At 47.2% G+C, this 23,644-nt stretch overlaps 1 protein-coding gene across 2 annotated transcripts in view; it reads right to left on the bottom strand.

Annotated features, from left to right (window-relative positions):
- C5 (complement C5) overlaps positions 1–23,644 on the bottom strand; it is a 478,994-nt gene that overhangs the window by 307,810 nt on the left and 147,540 nt on the right. For both annotated transcript variants that reach the window (XM_069609527.1, XM_069609526.1), the window contains exons 7-10: positions 19,728–19,818; positions 18,031–18,136; positions 13,285–13,411; positions 2,053–2,168 (exon numbers count right to left, since the gene is read on the bottom strand). In XM_069609527.1, coding sequence (XP_069465628.1) covers positions 2,053–2,168; positions 13,285–13,411; positions 18,031–18,136; positions 19,728–19,818 — 440 coding nt within the window. The remainder of the gene's footprint in view (positions 1–2,052; positions 2,169–13,284; positions 13,412–18,030; positions 18,137–19,727; positions 19,819–23,644) is intronic.

Genomic DNA, 23,644 nt, shown 5'->3' with positions numbered 1-23,644 from the left:
GCTGGCCAGGGGTACATGTCTACGACGGCTTGTGGCATTATGCCCTTCAGTTAGTTACCAGAGGGATACCAGTGGTGGAGGTATAATGCTACATCAAAGCTAGACGATCTACAGTGACATGGAGTGGGTGCTAAGGATGCATCGTTAGCGCTGGCCAGGGGTACATGTCTACGACGGCTTGTGGCATTATGCCCTTCAGTTAGTTACCAGAGGGATACCAGTGGTGGAGGTATAATGCTACATCAAAGCTAGACGATCTACAGTGACATGGAGTGGGTGCTAAGGATGCATCGTTAGCGCTGGCCAGGGGTACATGTCTACGACGGCTTGTGGCATTATGCCCTTCAGTTAGTTACCAGAGGGATACCAGTGGTGGAGGTATAATGCTACATCAAAGCTAGACGATCTACAGTGACATGGAGTGGGTGCTAAGGATGCATCGTTAGCGCTGGCCAGGGGTACATGTCTACGACGGCTTGTGGCATTATGCCCTTCAGTTAGTTACCAGAGGGATACCAGTGGTGGAGGTATAATGCTACATCAAAGCTAGACGATCTACAGTGACATGGAGTGGGTGCTAAGGATGCATCGTTAGCGCTGGCCAGGGGTACATGTCTACGACGGCTTGTGGCATTATGCCCTTCAGTTAGTTACCAGAGGGATACCAGTGGTGGAGGTATAATGCTACATCAAAGCTAGAAGATCTACAGTGACATGGAGTGGGTGCTAAGGATGCATCGTTAGCGCTGGCCAGGGGTACATGTCTACGACGGCGTGTGGCAATAAGCACTTCAGTGAGTTACCAGAGGGATACCAGTGGTGGAGGTATAATGCTACATCAAAGCTAGACGATCTACAGTGACATGGAGTGGGTGCTAAGGATGCATCGTTAGCGCTGGCCAGGGGTACATGTCTACGACGGCTTGTGGCATTATGCCCTTCAGTTAGTTACCAGAGGGATACCAGTGGTGGAGGTATAATGCTACATCAAAGCTAGACGATCTACAGTGACATGGAGTGGGTGCTAAGGATGCATCGTTAGCGCTGGCCAGGGGTACATGTCTACGACGGCTTGTGGCATTATGCCCTTCAGTTAGTTACCAGAGGGATACCAGTGGTGGAGGTATAATGCTACATCAAAGCTAGACGATCTACAGTGACATGGAGTGGGTGCTAAGGATGCATCGTTAGCGCTGGCCAGGGGTACATGTCTACGACGGCTTGTGGCATTATGCCCTTCAGTTAGTTACCAGAGGGATACCAGTGGTGGAGGTATAATGCTACATCAAAGCTAGACGATCTACAGTGACATGGAGTGGGTGCTAAGGATGCATCGTTAGCGCTGGCCAGGGGTACATGTCTACGACGGCTTGTGGCATTATGCCCTTCAGTTAGTTACCAGAGGGATACCAGTGGTGGAGGTATAATGCTACATCAAAGCTAGACGATCTACAGTGACATGGAGTGGGTGCTAAGGATGCATCGTTAGCGCTGGCCAGGGGTACATGTCTACGACGGCTTGTGGCATTATGCCCTTCAGTTAGTTACCAGAGGGATACCAGTGGTGGAGGTATAATGCTACATCAAAGCTAGACGATCTACAGTGACATGGAGTGGGTGCTAAGGATGCATCGTTAGCGCTGGCCAGGGGTACATGTCTACGACGGCTTGTGGCATTATGCCCTTCAGTTAGTTACCAGAGGGATACCAGTGGTGGAGGTATAATGCTACATCAAAGCTAGACGATCTACAGTGACATGGAGTGGGTGCTAAGGATGCATCGTTAGCGCTGGCCAGGGGTACATGTCTACGACGGCTTGTGGCATTATGCCCTTCAGTTAGTTACCAGAGGGATACCAGTGGTGGAGGTATAATGCTACATCAAAGCTAGACGATCTACAGTGACATGGAGTGGGTGCTAAGGATGCATCGTTAGCGCTGGCCAGGGGTACATGTCTACGACGGCGTGTGGCAATAAGCACTTCAGTGAGTTACCAGAGGGATACATTTGTCACATGAGAAGCAGCTCATCACTTACGCATATATACTGACCTTTATGTAGAACGGGAGCCCCGGTCTCATGAAGAGTGGTGTTGCTATCAGTTTCAGGGTGTATGGGGATACGGCATATTTGACTGTAGCGAGTTCACTTTCCTGAGGCCGTGAATCTAGGAGAAATAAACAATTGTAATGATATAGTTTTCTGGACTCCTTCCTTCACAATGGTGTATCTGTGCACCTAGGTAGGAAATTAAAAGGACCAGCCTTCTCCCTCAGGTATGCTCTCTGTTACTGCTGACCTATCTGTTCATGGAGGTCTTGATCCTAAAGCCGCGTGGGATTGAAGGTTCTGCTCTGCTAACAGGACTCAGGTAGCCATGCTAGCCCCAGTGTCTCAGCACGAGCCCCAGATGCTCAAACTTGGCAAAAGGTTATGGCTAAAACAGAGCAAGGAGTCTTTAAACAGTGGGGGCAAGGGGCTGAGGTAACAAACATATTCATGTTGCAGATGCCAATATTGCCTGTGCCTGTGGCCAGGCAATGAGAAAGGACAATGCACTGCCCACGTGGGAGATTGGCTAGATGGAATGCATGGATTTGCACCAGCAAACGATGTGGTTGAATGCTTAAGCATTGACTATGGAGTCAGAAGAACACAGTTCTAACCTTGTCTTCCCCACTCAAGCAAACTGTATGAGCTCACCCTGATCACAAGTGTTTACACTGCTTCGCATCCTATATATGCAAAAGGCCTGGATGCATTAGCAGACCAAATATCACTATTTTCAGCCTCATTGCGAGTTTGGGGGTTACCGCTCCTGCCACTCAGTCCAGCAGAATTAATGCCAGGTTACAAGTAGTGGTATGACAGAGTAAGACTCAATTCTCCATGGGGGACTTGGAGGAATTGCCATGGGTAATTCCTACAAATATTGTCATTTAAGTAAAATATTTCCATCCAGTGTTCGGCTGGAGGTCAATCATTTGCTTTGATGGCAACTCGAAAATCGGCAGCGCGGTAAAACTGGCAGTAATTTTATTTCTTCCCAAAAAATCGCAATTTAATTACTGGCAGAAATCGACTGCACTGCAGAACTTGTAATGAGGCCCATTGTCTTTAAGCACCTTCACCTGTTGCCCTTATCTCTCCTCCTTTGCAGTTGTTTACCTCCCTACGCACCACCATTCTTCTGTCACCCAGGTTACCTTAAGTTTTGCTCCCCATATCGTTTCCACTCCTAAACCTTCCCCCCTTCAGGGAAACTATGTGACTACCCCTTAATCTTTCAATTCTCTTAATCAGCTCACATCTTGCTAATTCCCTGCTCTGACTCTCCTCTTGCACTGTTCCCTTTCGTCTATGCATGCTATACCTTTGGACAGTTTACTTGCATTCTTTGACGTGCTCTGGTGAAAATCGATACATGTAAATTCAATGAAATAAATAAACATCTAATTACAATGGTTCGCCACTTTGCACGGGTCGTCCAGATCTCGGAGCATCTGATTTGTAGATCAATAGCACTTCCATGGGTGTCTCCACAGTCTCTATCTGCCCTCATTGTGCTTCTCTTTGAATTCTAACAACACCATAGGCCAAATGTGGAATCTTTACACAAGAAAGAATGAAATCTTGTGATTGCCCTTCAAGCACAGATGTGAGAATGCAGACTGTGGGCCACAGTCGTGGAATATTTCCCCAGTTCAAAGTGAATTTGCACTGCTGAAAAGTGATTGTGCACTGCCGAAACAAACCCTGATTCATGGAACCGTGGAAAGTGTATTTTTTCTGTGCAAAGTCATTTTGTACTGCAAAAATGACTATGCGCTGACTTTGCCCAGACTTTGCACTGCAAAAATACCCTTTGCACGGTTCCATGAGTCAGGGTTTGTGTCGGCAGTGCAAAGTCACTTTTCAGCAGTGCAAATTTATTTTGAACCAGGCAAATATTCCATTAATCGGGCCCTCTATGTGGCAAACGCACTCAGAGCTCGCACGTTTCCCAGACCGTTCCGTGCGTGATAAAGACATCCAGTTCTGTTTCTTCCTGGAATTCTGGGATTTGTCAGAAGAAATTGAAAAAGGCAAAAAAGCAAAACTACAAGCCCCATAGTTCCAAGAAAAAATTGCTTTCTCACACATGGAACTAGGAAACGGGAAAGCTCTGGTAATAAGGCAGGCAAAAAACATGACACAAAGAATCTAGTTGAACTCCCTTTATTGTTTACAGGATGTGGTTGGGATAAACACCTCAGAGGCATAGAGGTTTAACTACAAATGAAAACGAGATTCCTCTCTGGAATTCTCTATATAAAATGTTTCAGAATGGGTTAAACTATAAGGCATCAGCCAGGGTTCTTAATCTAAGGATTTTAAACCCCCCACCCCTTTAAAAGGCAAGTCCCCTTCCTCACTTTAAGGGTTTTTCCCAAAGAAGTTTTCTCTGAACTGCTTTTCTGAACAGGATGGCAATGGGGCTAAATACTCAAGGCATCTTGGCGGTTGTCAATAACTGAAAAGGAAGTTCCCACTTATAACATTTTAAACAAAAGGTGTCGGGGGAGCTTATTTTTTATTGAATTGTATTTCTTTTATTTGAATTTTTATTCAGCACTGGTGCTACCCAGAGGGTCTCAGGGCCCCTTACAAGGTTCAAAGGTTGAAACGGTGAGAGATGAAACAGAAGGTATAAAATGTGTTTTCAGGATAGGATTGGAAGAATAGCATAGACAAGTGGTATCAGAGGAGGTGGATCATGTGTGGGGAAACGGCGCCCACTGGGTATGCTTGCTTTTGTGTGCAAAATATAAAGTGTTGGGATTCTAATCGAACAGGATGCCGTTATGTCTCGTGATATCTAGTACAGAGCCTTAGGGATATACGACATATATGGGATAACGTACTACGAAATAAGCAAAATACACGGAAAGGAACCCCACGAAACCAGTGACAAAACAAACACACCCAACTTGAACCTAGACCAAGCAGAAGGACCTAACCCCATCAACTCAACCCAACTCGCTAAACCATGCAAATTCCAACAAGAGAAATCTACCAAATCTACCAGAAAAGCGGGGAGTGCAGCCATTAATGTACTCCAGAAGAAGCCCACCACTCTAATTACCCGATATCAAATACCTCCCCTCTCTAGCTCTTCCCTCCTCTACTTCTAACTCCCTCAGGATCAGTCGTTTTTCAAAGAAACAACCTAGGGGTAGATCTCTGTCTTCGGCTGGGGTCTCCCTCTGGAACAGCCTCTGGTTCCAGAAGCTCCTCAAGACCTTCCTCTTTGCTACCGCTTTTGCTCTCCCTCTCCCCTGCTGAACTGCTCTCTTGGCACAGTGCACCTGGCCACCCTCTGTCCTCTGGGCCCAGGTACCTGCTCACCCTGCCACCCTCCTGCACTGCCTCCTGGCCACCCCTTGCACTGGGGACTGTATCTGTACCTATACATTTCCCAACACCCTCATTTTCTTTTTTTTCTGCACTTATCAGACTTACCCAGTCTGCTGCCTTAAACACAGCACTTTCTGACTGCACTATCACTGTTTATTGCCTCTATTTTCTCTGGGATTTGCACCATTTATGTAATTGAACTGCACTTTGCAATTTACATTTCTTTACATTTTTATGTATGCCTCTGATTAGATATTTGCCTTAAATGGTGAATTAATGTGAATGTGAGCTTTTCTATTTTTTGTATTTTTATAGAAATTGTTATGCTATGATATATATAAATAAAAGATGCTGTTTTTTTCGCAGAATCTCTTTTCCTTGATTGTCACTCCACTGTCTTTACTCTTTTCGTCAACGAAATTGCTTTAAATATTTGACTCGGGAGACACCACTACTGTAGTGTTCACAATCACACATCAACACCACATTACGGTCACCGATCAAAAACGCATCAAAACTCAGTGACCGGTTTCTCCGAAATGAAGCGGCCCACCCTCCCAACCCCCCTTCCATTGCAGACCAGCCAGAGCACCAAGAGACCATGCAAGTGGCAACAGTGTGCGGCACAAGACCCATTAACATTAACATATAGTGACCATTAGGCTTCTCTCTCTCTCAAAGCACAGTTACAGGGGTGCAGCAACCAGTCTCCTAGCTTCACCAGTACAATCTCAAGAATACAACGCCCAGCCGCTTCTTGTCCCAATTCACAGTATCAATGACGTTCACAGGAATTAAGTGCTGATCACACCTCATGTCTGATTCACAGTGACAGGGATATCGAGCCTAACTTACAACGTGTAATCCAATCCAAGAGGATTGTGCCTGGCGCATTTTATCTTGTTTCAGGGTTATAGTGCCAGACTCACTTGTAAACAGTCTCAGTCTCTTCAGGATTCACAGTCGCTCTTTTCTAGTTCTAAGCTCTTTAAGACTTAGCACTTGACTGGCCTGTAGTGCTTATCCAAGACGGGGAGAGCTTCTAACTATGTCACCCTGCTTAGGTGATTCAGGTTTAGGATTCTCTGTTTGCATCCAGAAGTAGATATTTTCTCTCTCCATCCTTGAGTTCATTGGCTACAGGATTATTCTTTCTCTGGGGTGTGCTGCCTCTGGCAAATCTGTTTCCCTGTACCTATCCTTGGTGTTTCTCCCTCAGCTACTGAGGAGTATGTTCCATAAATCAATTTGTTCTCTTGACCGAGCTCTTGTGGGCACCCAACATTGCTTCATTAAATCAATGTCCTCATTTGACACAGCTGTTGTGGGGGCCTGGACTTGAGAGGGATGATAAGGGCAGGCGGCCATCTTTGGTTCAGGCAGAATTCCCACCCCCTTCCATCCATCTCTGTGCTGCAGAGTCCTGATTACTTGTCAGCTCCTGAGCTCCTGCTTTCTGCTATAACTGCTTTGTTGTGGTTTTACAGGGTTTTGGTACTTTGGTAAAAGTCACCAGGCACACGTGAGCCCACAGCTTTACAGCAGATCGCACACTCTCCTCTTTGCGCAAACTCCAGTAGAGCAAGGTGAGTTGGCATTTCTGTACAGAGATCCCTGAGACATATGGGATCCCAAAGGGCTCATTTTTTGTTCTGTATCACCCTTAGTCATGGTCCCTCCATTTTCAGAGGGCACAAGAATTCCATGGGCGTTGGGGGTCCTGCAAAGATGAACACCCTAGCATTGGGGTCTTGTTACTTTACCCCAAATCTTAATAGATCTGTATTTAACGTGATGTGCCTAGGTTTGGGTTCACCGTCTCCTATATCCAGACGAATGGAGTAAAGATCTCAACCGTTGCAGAAAGGGAGCGTTACCGTAGTCTACGTTGTCCTAGTCGCAGAGACAGTTGGAGAGAGGGCATTAACCAGACCTATACCGTCTACAGGTAGAATGCAGTGGAGGCACTTAGGTCCTGGAAGGTTGGCTTTTCTCGGTCACAGAAGACCCTCCATCCCATGGGGTAGAGTCAGGCATCTGCCTTCATCACACGACACAGAAACAATTTTAAACCAAGATAGGGAGAGTCCTCAAATAGCCCAGGCGGGATCTGGGGGGCCATAAAACTTATATCTTGTGAAACTGTCCCTTGGCAACTCTTTCACATACTAACTGTAGAGACTAGGCACAGATGGGTATTCGTTGCCCCTAAACTGCTCTACCGTGGACTTAGACCAAGGGCCTCATTACGAGTTTGGAGGTAGCCATGGCGCTACTAGCGCCATGGCGGCCTCCAAACCCGGGTCCGGGTCTGGTCTGGCTGAATGTGGACTTACCGGGACATTCCAACCTATGCGGACCCGGTAAGTCCCCATTCAGTTTACCATTCCCCATTCACATTTAGTCCACACAACTATAGAGGGTGCACAGTCTATTTTTTCACATCTGCCATTTTACATCTGCCTTAGTGTTTTTACAATCAAAGAAATAACCCAAAAACAAAATGTTCAAGAACAGGACTTTAAGAAATATGTTAGTACCTCAATGGCTGCCAAAAAGGTACATTGGGCTTCTAATGTCATAAATCATCATGCGCCCTAAGTGTAGCCAAAACTAAATTACATCTACCACCAGCCTGCTCCCTAAAACCAACGTAGGGTGACATAACCACTGTAGGGCATACATGGGGGGCGTCAAAAGCACCCCAGTCCTTGGAACCATTTGGGCTACCATAGGACCACATACTCAAAAAGAATTCAGTGCAGGAGGACTGCAGCAAAGTAGTCAAAGATTCTAAAAAAACAAAGGGGAAAGGCTACAAAAATAAGGGGGCACCAGAACCCCCCAAAATGGAATTCTGCACTAACAGTGGGGCTGCAATCAGCAATGACTGGGATGACACTAGCGGAAAAGCACCTGCAAATAGAATGACAGTGACAAAAAGTGAGACAGAGAATGGGAGGGAGAGAGCGAGAGAGAGGGAAATAAAAAAAAGACAGAGTGAGAGAGAGAAAGAGAGAGAGAGGGGGAAAGAGAGAGAGAAAGCGAAAGATAGAGAGAGAGAGAAAGGGGGGGAGAGAAAGAGAGAGAGGGAGAGAGAGAGAGAGAGGATGGGAAAGATTAGCAGGAATTATGCCAGGTAAAGCCAGTGTATTTTAATTAATCAGCAATTGAAAAGCTATCAACTAATATGCACATATGCAAAAATAACAATAAACTCAAATCAAAATAAGCCAATATATTTTCCAATTCCTCACTTATTCTGAAAGTATCCATGTTTCTTATGTATAAACTACTTTTGTTAAGTCATTATTATGACATGGTTTTACTATAATATTATGCTGTAAAAGCAAACAATATCATCGTTCTTTTATATTCTCACTTCAGAATATTACTAAACAAAATATAAATCTAAATGTTGGAAAGGGATGATGTGAATCTAAACATTGGTAATAGTGACACCTATTGGGCAAAAGTGGTACTTTGCATCCACTTTTAGCGTGGGGAAATAAGGACAGGGGCACATCAGAGACATGTCTCAAGGCAATGTTCTGACCCTTCAGAGAAGAGCCCTGGTTACCACCGACCCCCTTAGAAACCATGCGTCGACGCAGCTCTTGTCTCTGTTTTCTTTGCCTTTTTTTGTAATATTCTCCTGCGTGTACAGGATAGAAGCCATAAAATAGAAATAGGACTGCGATAAAGCAAATCTGTTTTTCTCCAAAGCCTGGATGCAGTTGGCACACTTCAAGGACGGGGCTAAGGGCAGAATGCCACTGCACTTCCTAACTGATGGAAATAGCTGCTCAAGCCCAGCAATACAGCTGGCTGATACAAACACACCTGTGTAACTTCTATTCTCCCGGAGGATAGCAACTTGCTCGCCTTGGAAGCAAAATGACACGGAGCAACACAGGTTTGATCCCCGGGTCTGAGCTTAGAAACCTCTGGGTATTAAGCGCGTTATAAATAACCTATCATATCATATCAAATACAGCTGTGGTGTTTAAGCCCTTCACCATTCAAAAGTCAACCAAATGGGAACCCAGTCAGTTGGGTGATAGTTTTCTAGGCTAAGAGATTGTCAAGTGACTGCTCCTTGCATTATTGTGCTGTATACCATTACAGTTTATATCATACATTTTTCGTGTCTCTGGTCTATACATGTGTTATTCCCACAGTGAGTCCTCCCTGCAGAAGTTGTATTAAGTGTGCAAACTATCATTTAACTGTCACTTAAGCTCAGCCTATCACTTGCCTGCCATGACTCCACTTCTAGCCCAGTGGGGAGCCCTGCCCCATCACTCAGCAGGCTCGGACTGGCCTATCGGGCAATGACCGAATGCAGGCCCAACATGGTAGCGTGGGCCAGTTTTTCGGTCGAAGTGGGCCGGCTTTTTCACAAATGGTGGCAGTTTGTTCAGTTACTATACTGTTCAGAAAAGGGTATTCTTCATCTCCACTGGGAACTGGAGAATAACTAGGACACAAACAAGAGGAATTGTTCCCAGCAGGTATTATTTGTGGCCAATTTAGCTTATTCGCTGAACAGAGCTAATGCTTCAGGTCTGATAGAATTTCCTACAAGAAATAATTAATAAATCTTCATATGCATAATATTGAGGGAACTAAGAGAAACCAAATAATGGAAGATTTATTTATACACATACTCAAAATGTACTTGAAAAATGTACTGCCTGCTAACTAAATTGATACAGCACATGTACATAAACACAAATAAAGAGCATAACATTTACAAAGCGTATAGAATATACAACAGTCCAAACGGACAGCAAAATAGAAACACCACACACACAAAGTGGAACAACTGAAGACCGGTGTGGCTCCTGTGTGGCTCCTGTGTGGCTCTGTTACATATTCTACAGAAACCCGGTGTGGCTCCCATGTGGCTCCCTTACATCTTCGTCAGAAACCTGGTGTGGCTCCTGTGTGGCTCCCTTACATCTTCCACAGAAACCTGGTGTAGTTCCCATGTGGCTCCCTTACATCTTCCACATAAACCTGGTGTGGCTCCCTTACATATTCCACAGAAACCCGGTGTGGCTCCCGTGTGGCTCCCTTACATCTTCCACAGAAACCTGGTGTGGCTCCCGTGTGGCTCCCTTACATATTCCACAGAAACCCGGTGTGGCTCCCGTGTGGCTCCCTTACATCTTCCACAGAAACCAGGTGTGGCTCCCGTGTGGCTCCCTTGTATCTTCCACAGAAGCCCGGTGTGGCTCCCGTGTGGCTTCCTTGCATCTTCCACAGAATCCCAGTGTGGCTCCCGTGTGGCTCCCTTGCATCTTCCACAGAAGCCCGGTGTGTCTCCCATGTGGCTGCCTTGCATCTTCCTCAGAAACCCGGTGTGGCTCCCCTGTGGCTCCCTTACATCTTCCACAGAAACACGGAGTGGCTCCCGTGTGGCTCCCTTAGATCTTCCACAGAAACCCGGAGTTGCTCCCATGTGGCTCCCTTACATCTTCCACAGAAACCCGGTGTGGCTCCCGCGTGGCTCCCTTACATCTTCCACAGAAACCCGGTCTGGTTCCCGCTTGGCTCCCTTACATCTTCCACAGAAACCCGGTGTGGCTCATGTGTGGCTCCCTTACATCTTCCACAGAAACCTGGTGTGGCTCCCGTGTGGCTCCCTTACATATTCCACAGAAACCCGGTGTGGCTCCGGTGTGGCTCCCTTGTATCTTCCACAGAAGCCCGGTGTGGCTCCAGTGTGGCTTCCTTGCATCTTCCACAGAATCCCAGTGTGGCTCCCGTGTGGCTCCCTTGCATCTTCCACAGAAGCCCGGTGTGTCTCCCATGTGACTGCCTTGCATCTTCCACAGAAACCCGGTGTGGCTCCCCTGTGGCTCCCTTACATCTTCTACAGAAACCCGGAGTGGCTCCCGTGTGGCTCCCTTAGATCTTCCACAGAAACCCGGAGTTGCTCCCGCGTTGCTCCCTTACATCTTCCACAGAAACCCGGTCTGGTTCCTGCATGGCTCCCTTACATCTTCCACAGAAACCCGGTGTGGCTCATGTGTGGCTCCCTTAAATCTTCCACAGAAACCCGGTGTGGTTCCCGTGTGGGTCCCTTACACCTTACACAGAAACCTGGTGTGCTTCCCGTGTGGCTGCCTTACATCTTCCACAGAAACCCAGTGTGGCTCCTGTGTGGCTCCCTTATATATTCCATAGAAACCCGGTGTGGCTTTCGTGTGGCTCCCATACATCTTCCACAGAAACCCGGTGTGGCTCCCGTGATGTCTCCCTTACATCTTCCACAGAAACCCGGTGTGGCTACCGTGTGGCTCCCTTACATCTTCCACAGAAACCTGGGGTGGCTCCCCTGTGGCTCCCTTACATTTTCCACAGAAATCCGGTGTGACTCCTGTGTGGCTCCCTTACATCTTCCACAGAAACCCGTTGTGGCTCCCGTATGGCTCCCTTACATCTTCCATAGAAACCCAATGTGGCTCCCGTATGGCTTCCTTAGATCTTCCACAGAAACCCGGTGTGGCTCCTGTGTGCCTCCCTTACATCTTCCACAGAAACCTGGTGTGTCTCCCGTGTGGCTCCCTTACATCTTCCACAGAAACACGGAGTGGCTCCCGTGTGGCTCCCATACATCTTCCACAGGCTACACAGACTGTGTGTGTGGTGTCTCCATTTTGCTGGCCGTTTGGACTGTTGTATATTCTTTAGGCAATGCTATCAGACCTTAGGTGTTAGCCCTGTTCAGCGAATAAGCTAAATGGGCCCAAGTAATACCTGCTGGGAACACTTGCACTTGTTTGTGTCCGAGTTACAATACAGTGCAGCAAGTAGTTTTAACCAGTGATTAACAAGGCAGGGACGGTAGTTATGGGGCAATGTATTTGTCTTGGAAACAAAACAACTCAGAGCAACATAGGCTCAAATGATATGATATGATTTTATAGTTTATTTGTATCGCGCTCGTACACAAGTGTTTCAGAGCGCGACAAGGCAGGGGAGGGGAACAGGGGAGAACAAACAGCGATCTTACTAGGCCCAGTGACATTGAGAACGCGCAAGTGCATGGGAGACGAGAAGCGGAAAAGTGCATGGAGAGGGGGGAGTGGAAAGTGCAGAGCAGAGGAGGACAGATAAATAATAATAAATACAAATAAATAGATCATGGAGGCAATAAACAGTGCTGGTGCAGCCAGCAAGTGGCAAGTGCTGTGTTTACAGCAGCAGAACTGAGTAAATCCTGAACCTGCGCTTAGAGATTGGTCGCCGGTATTCGGCGCATAATGAAAGATGAACATTTAATCAGTGATTCTGAACACATTTTCTTTAAAATGTCCACAATTTGCTACACATTGTAGCTGTCTGTTAGAATAGGAAAGAATCGCCATTTAGGACTGAGGACCACTTTTTCATTGGTGCCCGAGCCACTTTTATGCCCCGCACTCCATCCTTTCCCCCAACCCCACAGGAATTGGAACAGCAGTGTATTTCATTTTCAATTTCCAGCACATGACCTTTGGTACGCATGCGTAATTATCTCCTTGTCCAAGAGCCGTATAGGGTGTGCCAGCCTCAGGCCCTCGGGGAGTACCCAGTAGCTTTGAAGGAGGCCGAGTTATGGTGTTCGGCTGCTGTGAAAGGTTTTTATATGGCCCATGTGTAGCCATACATCATGGCCTACTAAATTAGATAAATGCAATTGAATCATGAAAAGTCAAACTTTAACCCCTACCAAAGTATTGAAACAGTCCAATGTGTTAATCGCTACAAAGGTTAACACAACATTAGCTTGGCAGTGCCCTAACAGTGGCTCTGCAGTAGGTTGACTTTAAACTCAGGTTAACAGTAGGTGGGCTGTAAACTTCCAGCAGTAGCTTGACTTTAAATGTGTTTACCTGGAGTCTCAAAGACAGACACGGTTATGTACAGGTAAGAGCCGTCCAGGTCTTCCAAAGTTTCATAACCTTTTTCCTTCACTGCTCTTTTGCTATCAAAAAGGACGTTCGCTTCACCGTCTACAATCTGGGAAGGAAGACATGAGTGGTTATTCCAATGCTGCCAGAGAGGATATGTCATATCAGAGAAGTCTCGTGAGATGCTCAGGAAATACAATCAGCGAGACCCATCAACTAACACCCAAGTTTCAGGGTGACCAGGGGGGCCCACGCCACCAGCAGCGCCATGACCCAGCACTGGCATCTGAGCCATCCTGACTTTGGTCACTGAACGTTCTCATACTGGTTTCTACTAGCAAACCACTTCTTTCAGAGTGCTAAAAAAATTATTTTGCATTTCACAGTTAACAGATCAATGTTTATCCTTGTATTAACTCAATCATCCATTCATTCACCCCACCCATCTCTCGCTCACTTACTCAATGTCTTTATTTGGGGGTGATTGTTATGTTATGTTAGTGGGTTTTACTCCATGCTCCTCTGTCTTTTGCATGGTCTCTTGGTACTGTGAGTCCTAAATAGCTGGGGTCATGGGGTGGAGGGCGCTCAGCAGGGATGTGACAGAGAGAACATGCCTGATGGCTTTGCTGGTGTGTAGGTGCCTGCCGGGGCGGACACTCCTGTGGTTTGCGTGCAGATTGATTTCTAGGTGGTTTGTGTTGGGAGAACTTGAGGTACCTGTATCCAGAGGGGAGGCCTCCAGTTCCCCAAGTGTGGAAGTGTATTGGTTGGGACAGTCTTGAGGTGTAGAGTTCTGGTGCTTTTAGTGATGCAGGGATCTGCATTGGTCTACAGGCTGTTCCACATGGATAGTAGCACTGACTCCATTCATCTCATCAGCCAGGAGCCTACTTTGCCTGGTCCAGGATGTTGTTTGGCTCAACGTTTTCCAGCATTTGATCACATATGCATTTAGCGTTCCATGATTGTTGCTGGGAATGTAATGCAGGTGATAAAGCGGTGGCTTGTGGGGACATCAGGGTTTCCTGCTGTGTTTTCGAGTAGCTTTTCTACATTTTGGTACGCCTTCGATTGCCAGAACGAGTTCAAGAGTTCCTGCTAGAGGTTGCCGGGCGTTACCTTGCAAAGAATGCCTTTGTAGATGGTTCGGGAATGGGCCAAAGCCTTCTGTTGTGCTTTCCATAACCAATTTGGAGAATGTCAGTTCGATGGTGACTTTAATTTGGTTGAGCATGGGGGTGCTTTTGGCAGGATCCTCGCAAGCTGACTCTTCTTTCCAATCGGTTCACAACGAATCATGTCCTGTGGAATGGCCTCCACTTTGATTTTGAAGTGGTGAGAGATGTTGCTGCACAGTTCTTGAGCTGGTATCAGAGTTGTGTTGCACGAGTCTGGATTTCTCACTTTGTCGATAATTCTGAAACTCTTCTGTGTGTGTGTGTGTAGTCATTCTAATGATGTCTGAACTTCTTATGCGTGTGTGTAGTCATTCTAATGATGTCTGAACCTCTTCTGCGTGTGTGTCTGCCTGAACCTCTTCTGCGCGTGTGTATCCATTCTAATGATGTCTGAACCGCTTCTGCGGGTGTGTAGCCATTCTAATGATGTCTGAACCTCTTCTGCGGGTGTGTATCCATTCTAATGATGTCTGAACTTCTTCTGTGTGTGTGTGTAGTCATTCTAATGATGTCTGAACCTCTTCTGCGGGTGTGTAGCCATTCTAATGATGTATGAACCTCTTCTGCGGGTGTGTATCCATTCTAATGATGTCTGAACCGCTTCTGCTGGTGTGTAGCCATTCTAATGATGCATGAACCTCTTCTGCGGGTGTGTATCCATTCTAATGATGTCTGAACTTCTTCTGTGCGTGTGTATCCATTCTAATGATGCATGAACCTCGTATGCGGGTGTGTAGCCATTCTAATGATGCATGAACCTCGTATGCGGGTGTGTATCCATTCTAATGATGTCTGAACTTCTTCTGTGCGTGTGTATCCATTCTAATGATGCATGAACCTCGTATGCGGGTGTGTAGCCATTCTAATGATGTCTGAACCGCTTCTGCGGGTGTGTAGCCATTCTAATGATGTCTGAACCTCTTCTGCGGGTGTGTAGCCATTCTAATGATGTCTGAACCTCTTCTGCGGGTGTGTATCCATTCTAATGATGCCTGAACCTCGTATGCGGGTGTGTAGCCATTCTAATGATGTCTGAACCTCTTCTGCGGGTGTGTATCCATTCTAATGATGCCTGAACCTCGTATGCGGGTGTGTAGCCATTCTAATGATGTCTGAACCTCTTCTGCATGTGTGTATCCATTCTAATGATGCCTGAACCTCGTATGCGGGTGTGTAGCCATTCTAATGATGTCTGAACCTCTTCTGCGGGTGTGTAGCCATTCTAATGATATCTGAACCTCTTCTGCGGGTGTGTAGCCATTCTAATGATGTCTGCACCTCTTCTGCGGGTGTGTAGCCATTCTAATGATGTCTGAACCGCTTCTGCGGGTGTGTCTGTCTGGCCCTCTTCTGCGCGTGTGTATCCATTCTAATGATGTCTAAATCTCTTCTGCGGGTGTGTAGCCATTCCAATGATGTCTGAACCGCTTCTGCGGGTGTGTAGCCATTCTAATGATATCTGAACCTCTTCTGCAGGTGTGTATTCATTCTAATGATGTCTGAACTTGTTCTGCGAGTTTGTTGCCATTCTAGTGATGTCTGAACCTCTTCTGCGTGTGTGTCTGTCTGGCCCTCTTCTGCGCGTGTGTATCCATTCTAATGATGTCTGAATCTCTTCTGCGGGTGTGTAGCCATTCTAATGATGTCTGAACCTCTTCTGCGGGTGTGTATCCATTCTAATGATGCCTGAACCTCGTATGCGGGTGTGTAGCCATTCTAATGATGTCTGAACTTCTTATGCGGGTGTGTAGCCATTCTAATGATGTCTGAACCGCTTCTGCGGGTGTGTAGCCATTCTAATGATGTCTGAACCTCTTCTGCGGGTGTGTATCCATTCTAATGATTTCTGTGCAGTGGAGTTTCTTAGCTTTTAGGACGGATGCTTGTTGGTGTTGAAAATTGAAATGCATGTATCAGCCACTCGTTCACAATCTGTAAATGACTTCATGCCCGTATTCACTCACTCGCCCATGCTCTAATTCATTTGCTAACTTACTTACTCACTCACTCACCCAGCATTCAATGACCAAATAAGCCATCTTTATATATAGATCACTTTTTCATGGCTTGTAAGTGACTGGCTGGGATGCCCTAATTTACTCACTTACTCACTCATTCGCTCCGTCACTCACACGCCCAATAAACTGACCTAGCTTTCACATACCTAAACATCTATTCACACACCACATGCTTCTACGTGGTCTGCACATGACTTTCTGGAATATCACTATTCAATCGCCAGCACCCTCATTAACTGTCTCACTCACTAACTGAATCAGCTAAAAGCCTAGCCTTTTAACATATTTGCATACATTCCCCACTCCTTCACACTGTGTAAACAACTTGATTGGATGCCCTCCTTCACTCACTCGCTGGCTCACCCACTCCCGGGCTTTTAAATAACATAAATAGCTATCTATATATCGCCCGCTCTTTCAAGGTCTCTAAATGACTTGCTGGCACGGCCCAATTCACAAGGGTACACTCTCATTCACTACCTCATTCAGTAACTGATCCACTGTTTAACTCATTCACTCACCTGGCTTTCAAAGACTTAAATAGTTGAGGACTGGCGTACTTCTAAACAGCCTGAAAATAACTTTCTGGATGGCATCATTCCCTCTCATACTCACTCACTGACTCACTCATGAACTCATTCCCCCACCAAGGTTGTTAAGCTTGTTAAAGCCTAAATAGCTGTGCACATATCCCTCGGCTCCTTCACAGTTTATACATGTGTTGCTGGGATACTCTCATTCATAGTTCATCTTCACAATCTATGCTTGTCTTAGTGGGGTGCCCATTACCAATAAAGGCTGATTGATCCCCAAAATGTCAGTCATAAGACTGGTCAACCCAGTGAAACACAGGGTACTGCCCCTATGGCTGCCTATGAGAAGAGAAAGGGAGCCGTGATCCCTAAAACGGTACACGTTGAGAACACCTACCTCCGCAGGCAGGATAGAGTTGAGAACAACTCCGCAGGCAGGATAGAGTTGAGAAAACCTCAGCGGGCAGGATAGCGTTGAGAACACCTATCTCCGCAGGCAGGATAGAGTTGAGAAAACCTCCGCAGGCAGGATAGAGTTGAGAACACCTACCTCTGCAGGCAGGATAGAGTTGAGAATACCTCCGCAGGCAGGATAGAGTTGAGAACACCTACCTCCGCAAGCAGGATAGAGTTGAGAATACCTCCGCAGGCAGGATAGAGTTGAGAACACCTACCTCTGCAGGCAGGATAGAGTTGAGAACACCTCTGCAGGCAGGATAGAGTTGAGAACACCTACCTCCGCAGGCAGGATAGAGTTCAGAACACCTCCACGGGCAGGATAGCTTTGAGAACACCTACCACTGTGGGCAGGCTAGCGTTGAGAACACCTACCTGCGTGGGCAGGTTAGCATTCAGAACATCTACCTGTGTTGGCAGGGTAGCATTGAGAACACCTTCCTCCGTAGGCAGGACAGAGTTGAGAACACCTACCTCTGTGGGCAGGAAAGCGTTGAGAACACATACTTCTGCGGGGAGGCTAGCATTGAGAACACCTACCTCCGTGGGCAGGATAGAGCTGGGCAGCATCTTTCGTTCCCCTCGTTCGATTATTCCAAAGCGCACATAGGCATCGGCCTTGGGGAGATTTTTGTTGTAAAAAAAGCTGTCAAAATATCAAACACAAATGTTATTTTTAGAGAAATGTCAAAGTGATGTTTAAATGTTTACAAAGACACTTCCACCTCGCTCCCAGCCGCCGGGGTAGATTGTGGGGCAGAGCTACCAAAACCCTGCCCAAGCACCGGACCGGTTGATTTTGATCTGTATCATGGGCTAAATTTCGGCCAACCATCTTCTATGTTCAAATCAAATCATATTGCAAACTAGAAATGGAGTAAAGATGCTTCATGTAAACATAGTCAGACTCAACTTGACTCCTAGGCCCAACTCCACCCAGGTGTACTCTCCTCCTTCACAGTAACCCCTGAGCGTATTCATGCTTCGGGTGGCTATGCTAGTTGGATGCACAATGTTATTATGGTAATAATAACACATTCGGTGGGCTTCACCGGCAGGTAACGCTAACGACCCGATGCTGTTCCCAGGGCGGTGAAGCCCACCAGGCGCACTATTATTGCCATTAGCCCCGGAGGTAAACTCTCGAGGTGCTGACAGCAATAATAAAAATGAAACAAACCAAGCCACCCTTCTTCATTCTCAGAAGCGGCCGGGGAGCGTCAGGATTGCCATGGAAACAGAAGGCAGGACTCCGCTCGGAGCCCCTCTTCCATTTCCACGGCATACACAGGAAGCCAAGCGGTGCGGCTCGGCAGAGGAGCCCTGTTAAGGTAAGGAGAGAGGGTGTGGGGTGTGGGGGGGCTGGGTGTGGGGGCTGGAGGCACGGTTAAGAGGGAGAACAGGCAGTGCTGGGAGGAGGAAGGGTGCAAAGAGCACTCGGGTTGTTCCGAATCCGGGCTTGCATTGTTAGATTCAATCTGAATGACTAATGCACCCACCAAGGGTGCTAACACTTGAATAAGGCCTTAGAAAGGAAGTGGTACAAAGATAGACTGGAAGGATTAAGGAAAGTGATCTGTCTTCCTCAATCATAACTCCTTTTGTTTTATGTTCCCACATAATATTCCATTCTTATGTTCATATATATCCATGTGATTCTTTCAAAGAACTATTATTTTCTTTGCAGCATGTTGAATGTTGTAGCAAGTGGAGAGAATTTCTGTCTGAAGCACATTGAATGTGACATGTTTATGTCATTATAATTTAAGGCTGACATTGTGGGGTTGAATTCATTCATCGCTTATCATCATATTGCATTAACGTATTAATAAATAAGATGGGAACGGGAGAAGGCAGAAGACTAGACAAAATGAAGAGTGGGCAGAGAAAGGGGAGAGAGAGAAAGGGAGAGATATCCAGATAGAGAGAGGGGGGAGAGAGGTGGAGATGGATTTGTGAGAGATGGAGCATAATTGGAGAGTGAGAGGAAGTGTGAGAGAGAAACAGTGGGGGGTGTTTGAGAGAAACAGAGATAAAGAGAGAGAGAGAACATAGAGAAACAGTCAAAGACTGAGAAAAAAGGAGAGTGAGAGGGAAAAGGATGTGATTGAAAAGGTAGGTAGAGGAAGAGAAGGAGAGAGGAACACATGAAAGAGAAAGTGAAGGAGAGAAATCAGATTGCTTTAATTGGCTGTTACTGGCGGCATGGTCACATTAAACATGGTATAACGAAATACCTCGCTTTTATGGTGATCTTGAAGGCCTCAAATTTCTCGTATCCAATAAAGTTTGCTTCTGGCTCGATTGAAACTGAAAAACTCGGCAACTCTGAAGCACAAGGAAAGGTTTGATACTGTGTTAGTCCAGTTTTAAAATCATACACAATCCAATTTTTTATACCTTTCATTGGGCTGACTGAAAAATATTATGGTGAGATGGTAAAAGGTATTTGTTTTCTAAATCCCATAGAGGTCTTCATCAGGTGGTGGTCATTTCACAATATAACCACCATCTGAAGAAGAAGTCTATGGGGCATTGAAAGCTAATGAATCTTACCATCTCAGCAGAATACTTGCAGCTCAGAATTGGAAAAGGTCCTAAATATCTCTGCATACAGAATGATGTACACAAAACTTATCAGGCACACGGCAGAGCAATCGACCAGGACTCTTGGTAACATGCAAGATAGGACATAGGAAAACAACAACTGTGCCTCGAACAATGTGTTTGCCCATGTCATAAGCTACAATGGGGGTACAGTTCTTATCAGGATGTTGCTCTTCTTGCCAAGACTTCAGAGTCCATGTTTCCTCAATCACCCCATAGCTGACAAATTACAGAAGACTAAAACTAGAGCCATCCAAACGTATACTTTTGAAACCCAAAGAGACCTTGTTTATGAAACAACAGAAATACATTCTTACTTCCATGCCAAACTGGCAGGGAACCTTACATGCTGTCTGAAAACGAAGCAACATTGCCAGATGGGGAGCAGATGCAAGTGGATCTAGGTCACCTGGCCTAAGCGCCACCCACCTTCTTAGCCCTGCCTCTTCCTCCTGCTCTTAACTCTTAGATCAAGGGCGTCTCTCGCCCGATCGTCTGAAGCGAAGGGCAGACAAAGAAAAGGGCAATTCCTGTTTGGACCTGTTCAGACCAGTAGGATCCAGGGCCCGAACCCCTGTTCAGACAGCAGGTAAGCATGCACCAACATGTGTTTACTCCCTAAGTCCTCACAGGCCATCCCCACCCCTCTGATCCACCCATGATGTTCCCTTGTGCCCTTCCTTCTTGCACACAGGTGTTGCCTGTTTTGCTTGATTCTTCTACCCAGCTCCACCTCACCCCCTCCAGCCTACTTCTGCAGGAGTCTGTCTTGATACATTCTGGTTTCACCATCACCTTCTTGTGGCCAATGCTGGATGTGACTTTTATGGACTTCATTGATTCACGGTGTGTCACCCTTTCTCATGGTGGCCCTGAATCATGCTGTTCCCATCTTCATCTTCTATCCTGTCTTGAAACATTATGTGTTACTACTGACTTCTGCAATTGTATTCACTCTCCCCTCTTGCTTCTCCACTCTTTTTGACTGCTTACTCTCTGTTCTCTCCTCCTCTCCCTTTCTCCCTTTTCCTATCTCATCCCCTCCTCCCGTTACTTTCTTCTATACACTTACTCTATCAGAATTGTCCCTGGGCCTAGTATGGTAGCAACCTCGTCTGTCTCCTCCCCCATACCCTTACTTGTTTTTTTCCTCCCCCTATATCCCCTGCAGCAGTATCTGGAATATCATCAGGCCAGTACGATAGTCGCTTGTTTTGTTCCTCCCCTCCCTTTCTGCACCCCTCTCCCTCACCTTTTGTTGTCTCTGCTCTACCAGAAATGTCATCCGGCCTAGTACGGTAGTCGCCTGTCTGTTTCCATTTCCTTACCACTCTCCCCCTCTTTCCCTTATCTATGTTTTAGCTCTTGCACTATCTGAAATGTCATCAGGCCGGGTACGATAGTTAATTTCACATCCTTACTTTTCATGGCCTTTAAAAATGTCATTGTATTTCCCCTTGTTGCCTCCCTTGCCTTGAAGAACTTTGAAACACGTTGGGCCTCATTATAAGTGTTGCAGTAATGCAACAATGGCGCCAGTAGTGCTACCGGCGCCGTTGTTATCTCGCTGCAACATTACGAATTTGCTCGCGGGTGCCACTCTGGACGCCTGGTCAGACCAGACGTGCAGAGCAGCACCCGCTAGCAGAACAGGATGGTAGCAACGGTCCTGTTATTAATGGGACCAGTGTTACCATCCTCCCCATTCCCATTGAGCCCTATGGGACTCAAATGGGAATGGGGATGTACCGGGTCCGGGTCCCGCGAATGGGAGTTACCGGGCCCGCAAAGGTCAGAATGGCCTGGTAATTCCCATTTTTCGGGACGCGGACCAGAGTTTGGGGGTTGCCATGCAGGTAAAAACGGCATGGCTACCTCCAAACTCATAATGAGGTCCATTGTGTATAGGCGCTATATAAATAAACTATCATATCATATCATTGTCGGACAGGAGAACCCTACGTGGTCACTGACGGGCTGACAGGGTGCTCCCTGTCACTGAATGTCGGCTGGGTGCCCCCAGTGTGACCGCAGGCCAGGTCGTAACAATGTGGAGGTTCGGTCTGAGCCCCGTGGTTGTGATATGGCCACCCGGAAGCGCACAGTGCCCTGCAGCTGCTAACGAGTCGGGTGGGTTCCATGATCGGAGTCTCGATGGGAAGGAGGTTTGGAGGAGGCTCGGCGGCTTTTGCCGCATGTGGAAGGAGGCGTGGTGCCTGCAGGCCCTCGAAGTTCCCGCGCTCGCCGGCAGTGATGGCAGTGCAGTGCTCTGTGTGGGCGCAGTGGGATGGCAACGCTCCATGTCAGAGCTGTCAGAAGTAAAAGGAAAGAGGACATCCCGGGCCACGCAATGAAACGAAGAAGCGCTTCACAACGGCGCTGCAGTGATAATATGAACAGGGCCACTCCAGATGCCAGGACCATCGGCAGTGTGTTGTGTGTAGTGGCAGTGAAAAAAGAAAGAGCTCCAGTGTCGGAGCTGTGCATGTGGAGGCCCGCAGCTTGGGGGTGCCTCTGCTTGTATGTTGCATGCTGCCTGGCGGTGACATGTGAGGAGCGCTGAGGTTCGGAGTTTTGTATTCAACAAAAGGGGACAATTAGTCCCTTCCACATTGGCAGTGAAACAAAAGGAAGCGCTCCATGTCGGCGCAAGGCCGAGAAAATGATGATGGCCCTCTAAAGATCCCGGGCCCAACTGGCGGTGAGTGCAAATGGAGAAAGAAAAAGTCAAGCGCCCCGTGCCGGCACAGCGTTCCAGGCCGGCACACCGCTCCATGCTGAGGCAAGAAAAAAAATGTCAAGATTCTCTGAAATTCCCGGGGCAGCTGGCAGTGTTGTAGAAGTGGGGGGAACTTTAAAAGAATAAAACAAAGGAACACATTTTGTCGTGCTCCGGTGTGGGGATTTCACATCCGAAAATGAAGGGATTGCTGGCTGCAGGCTCCAGGAAGAAGCCATATTATGCGCATTAAAGAAAGTGTGTGGCTGCCCATGCCCACCACACAGTAGCAAGCCCCACGCCAGTGTGCACCTGCCATGCTGGCGCCATCCCTGGGCTAGGTGGCAGTGTTTGCCAAGAGGAAAGGAAAAGGGAATGAGAGGAAGGGGGTGCAGATCTTGCAAGTGCTTGCCCCCCCCCCGCCATCAGCAGTGTCCTGCCAGCAGCCCATGCGGGGAAGGGGAAGTGAAGGGGGGGCCTGTCACCCGCCACCAGTACCCTGCCGCTTCCTGCCCTGCCCACCATCCATGGACCAGGCCGATTTGGCCCCTGGGGCCCCCAGGTGCAGCTTTGTCGGCCCCAAACTGTTTACTGAACTGTCCTGAACCGATAGCATTGTATGTTGGGCTGGTCTCCTGCAGCCCTGCAAGTGCTCAAAATGGACTCAGCAGCCATCCATAGAAATGCTGGGAGCCTGCAAACCCTGGACATGCTTAAAGTGGCCCCAGCTAAAATGTGGTGTGAAGCTGTGCTCCTACATATTGTGGGCATGTTGTAGATGGGGCCAGGAGCCAACGATGGTGTCATTCAGTGGGTAAAGTTCCACTC

The sequence above is a fragment of the Ambystoma mexicanum genome, chromosome 8, assembly GCF_040938575.1.
Source record: "Ambystoma mexicanum isolate Mex_15411 chromosome 8, UKY_AmexF1_1, whole genome shotgun sequence".
NCBI classification, from domain to species: Eukaryota; Metazoa; Chordata; class Amphibia; order Caudata; family Ambystomatidae; genus Ambystoma; species Ambystoma mexicanum.
Note: the sequence above shows the minus strand (reverse complement) of the source record. Positions and strands in the feature narration are given on the sequence as shown.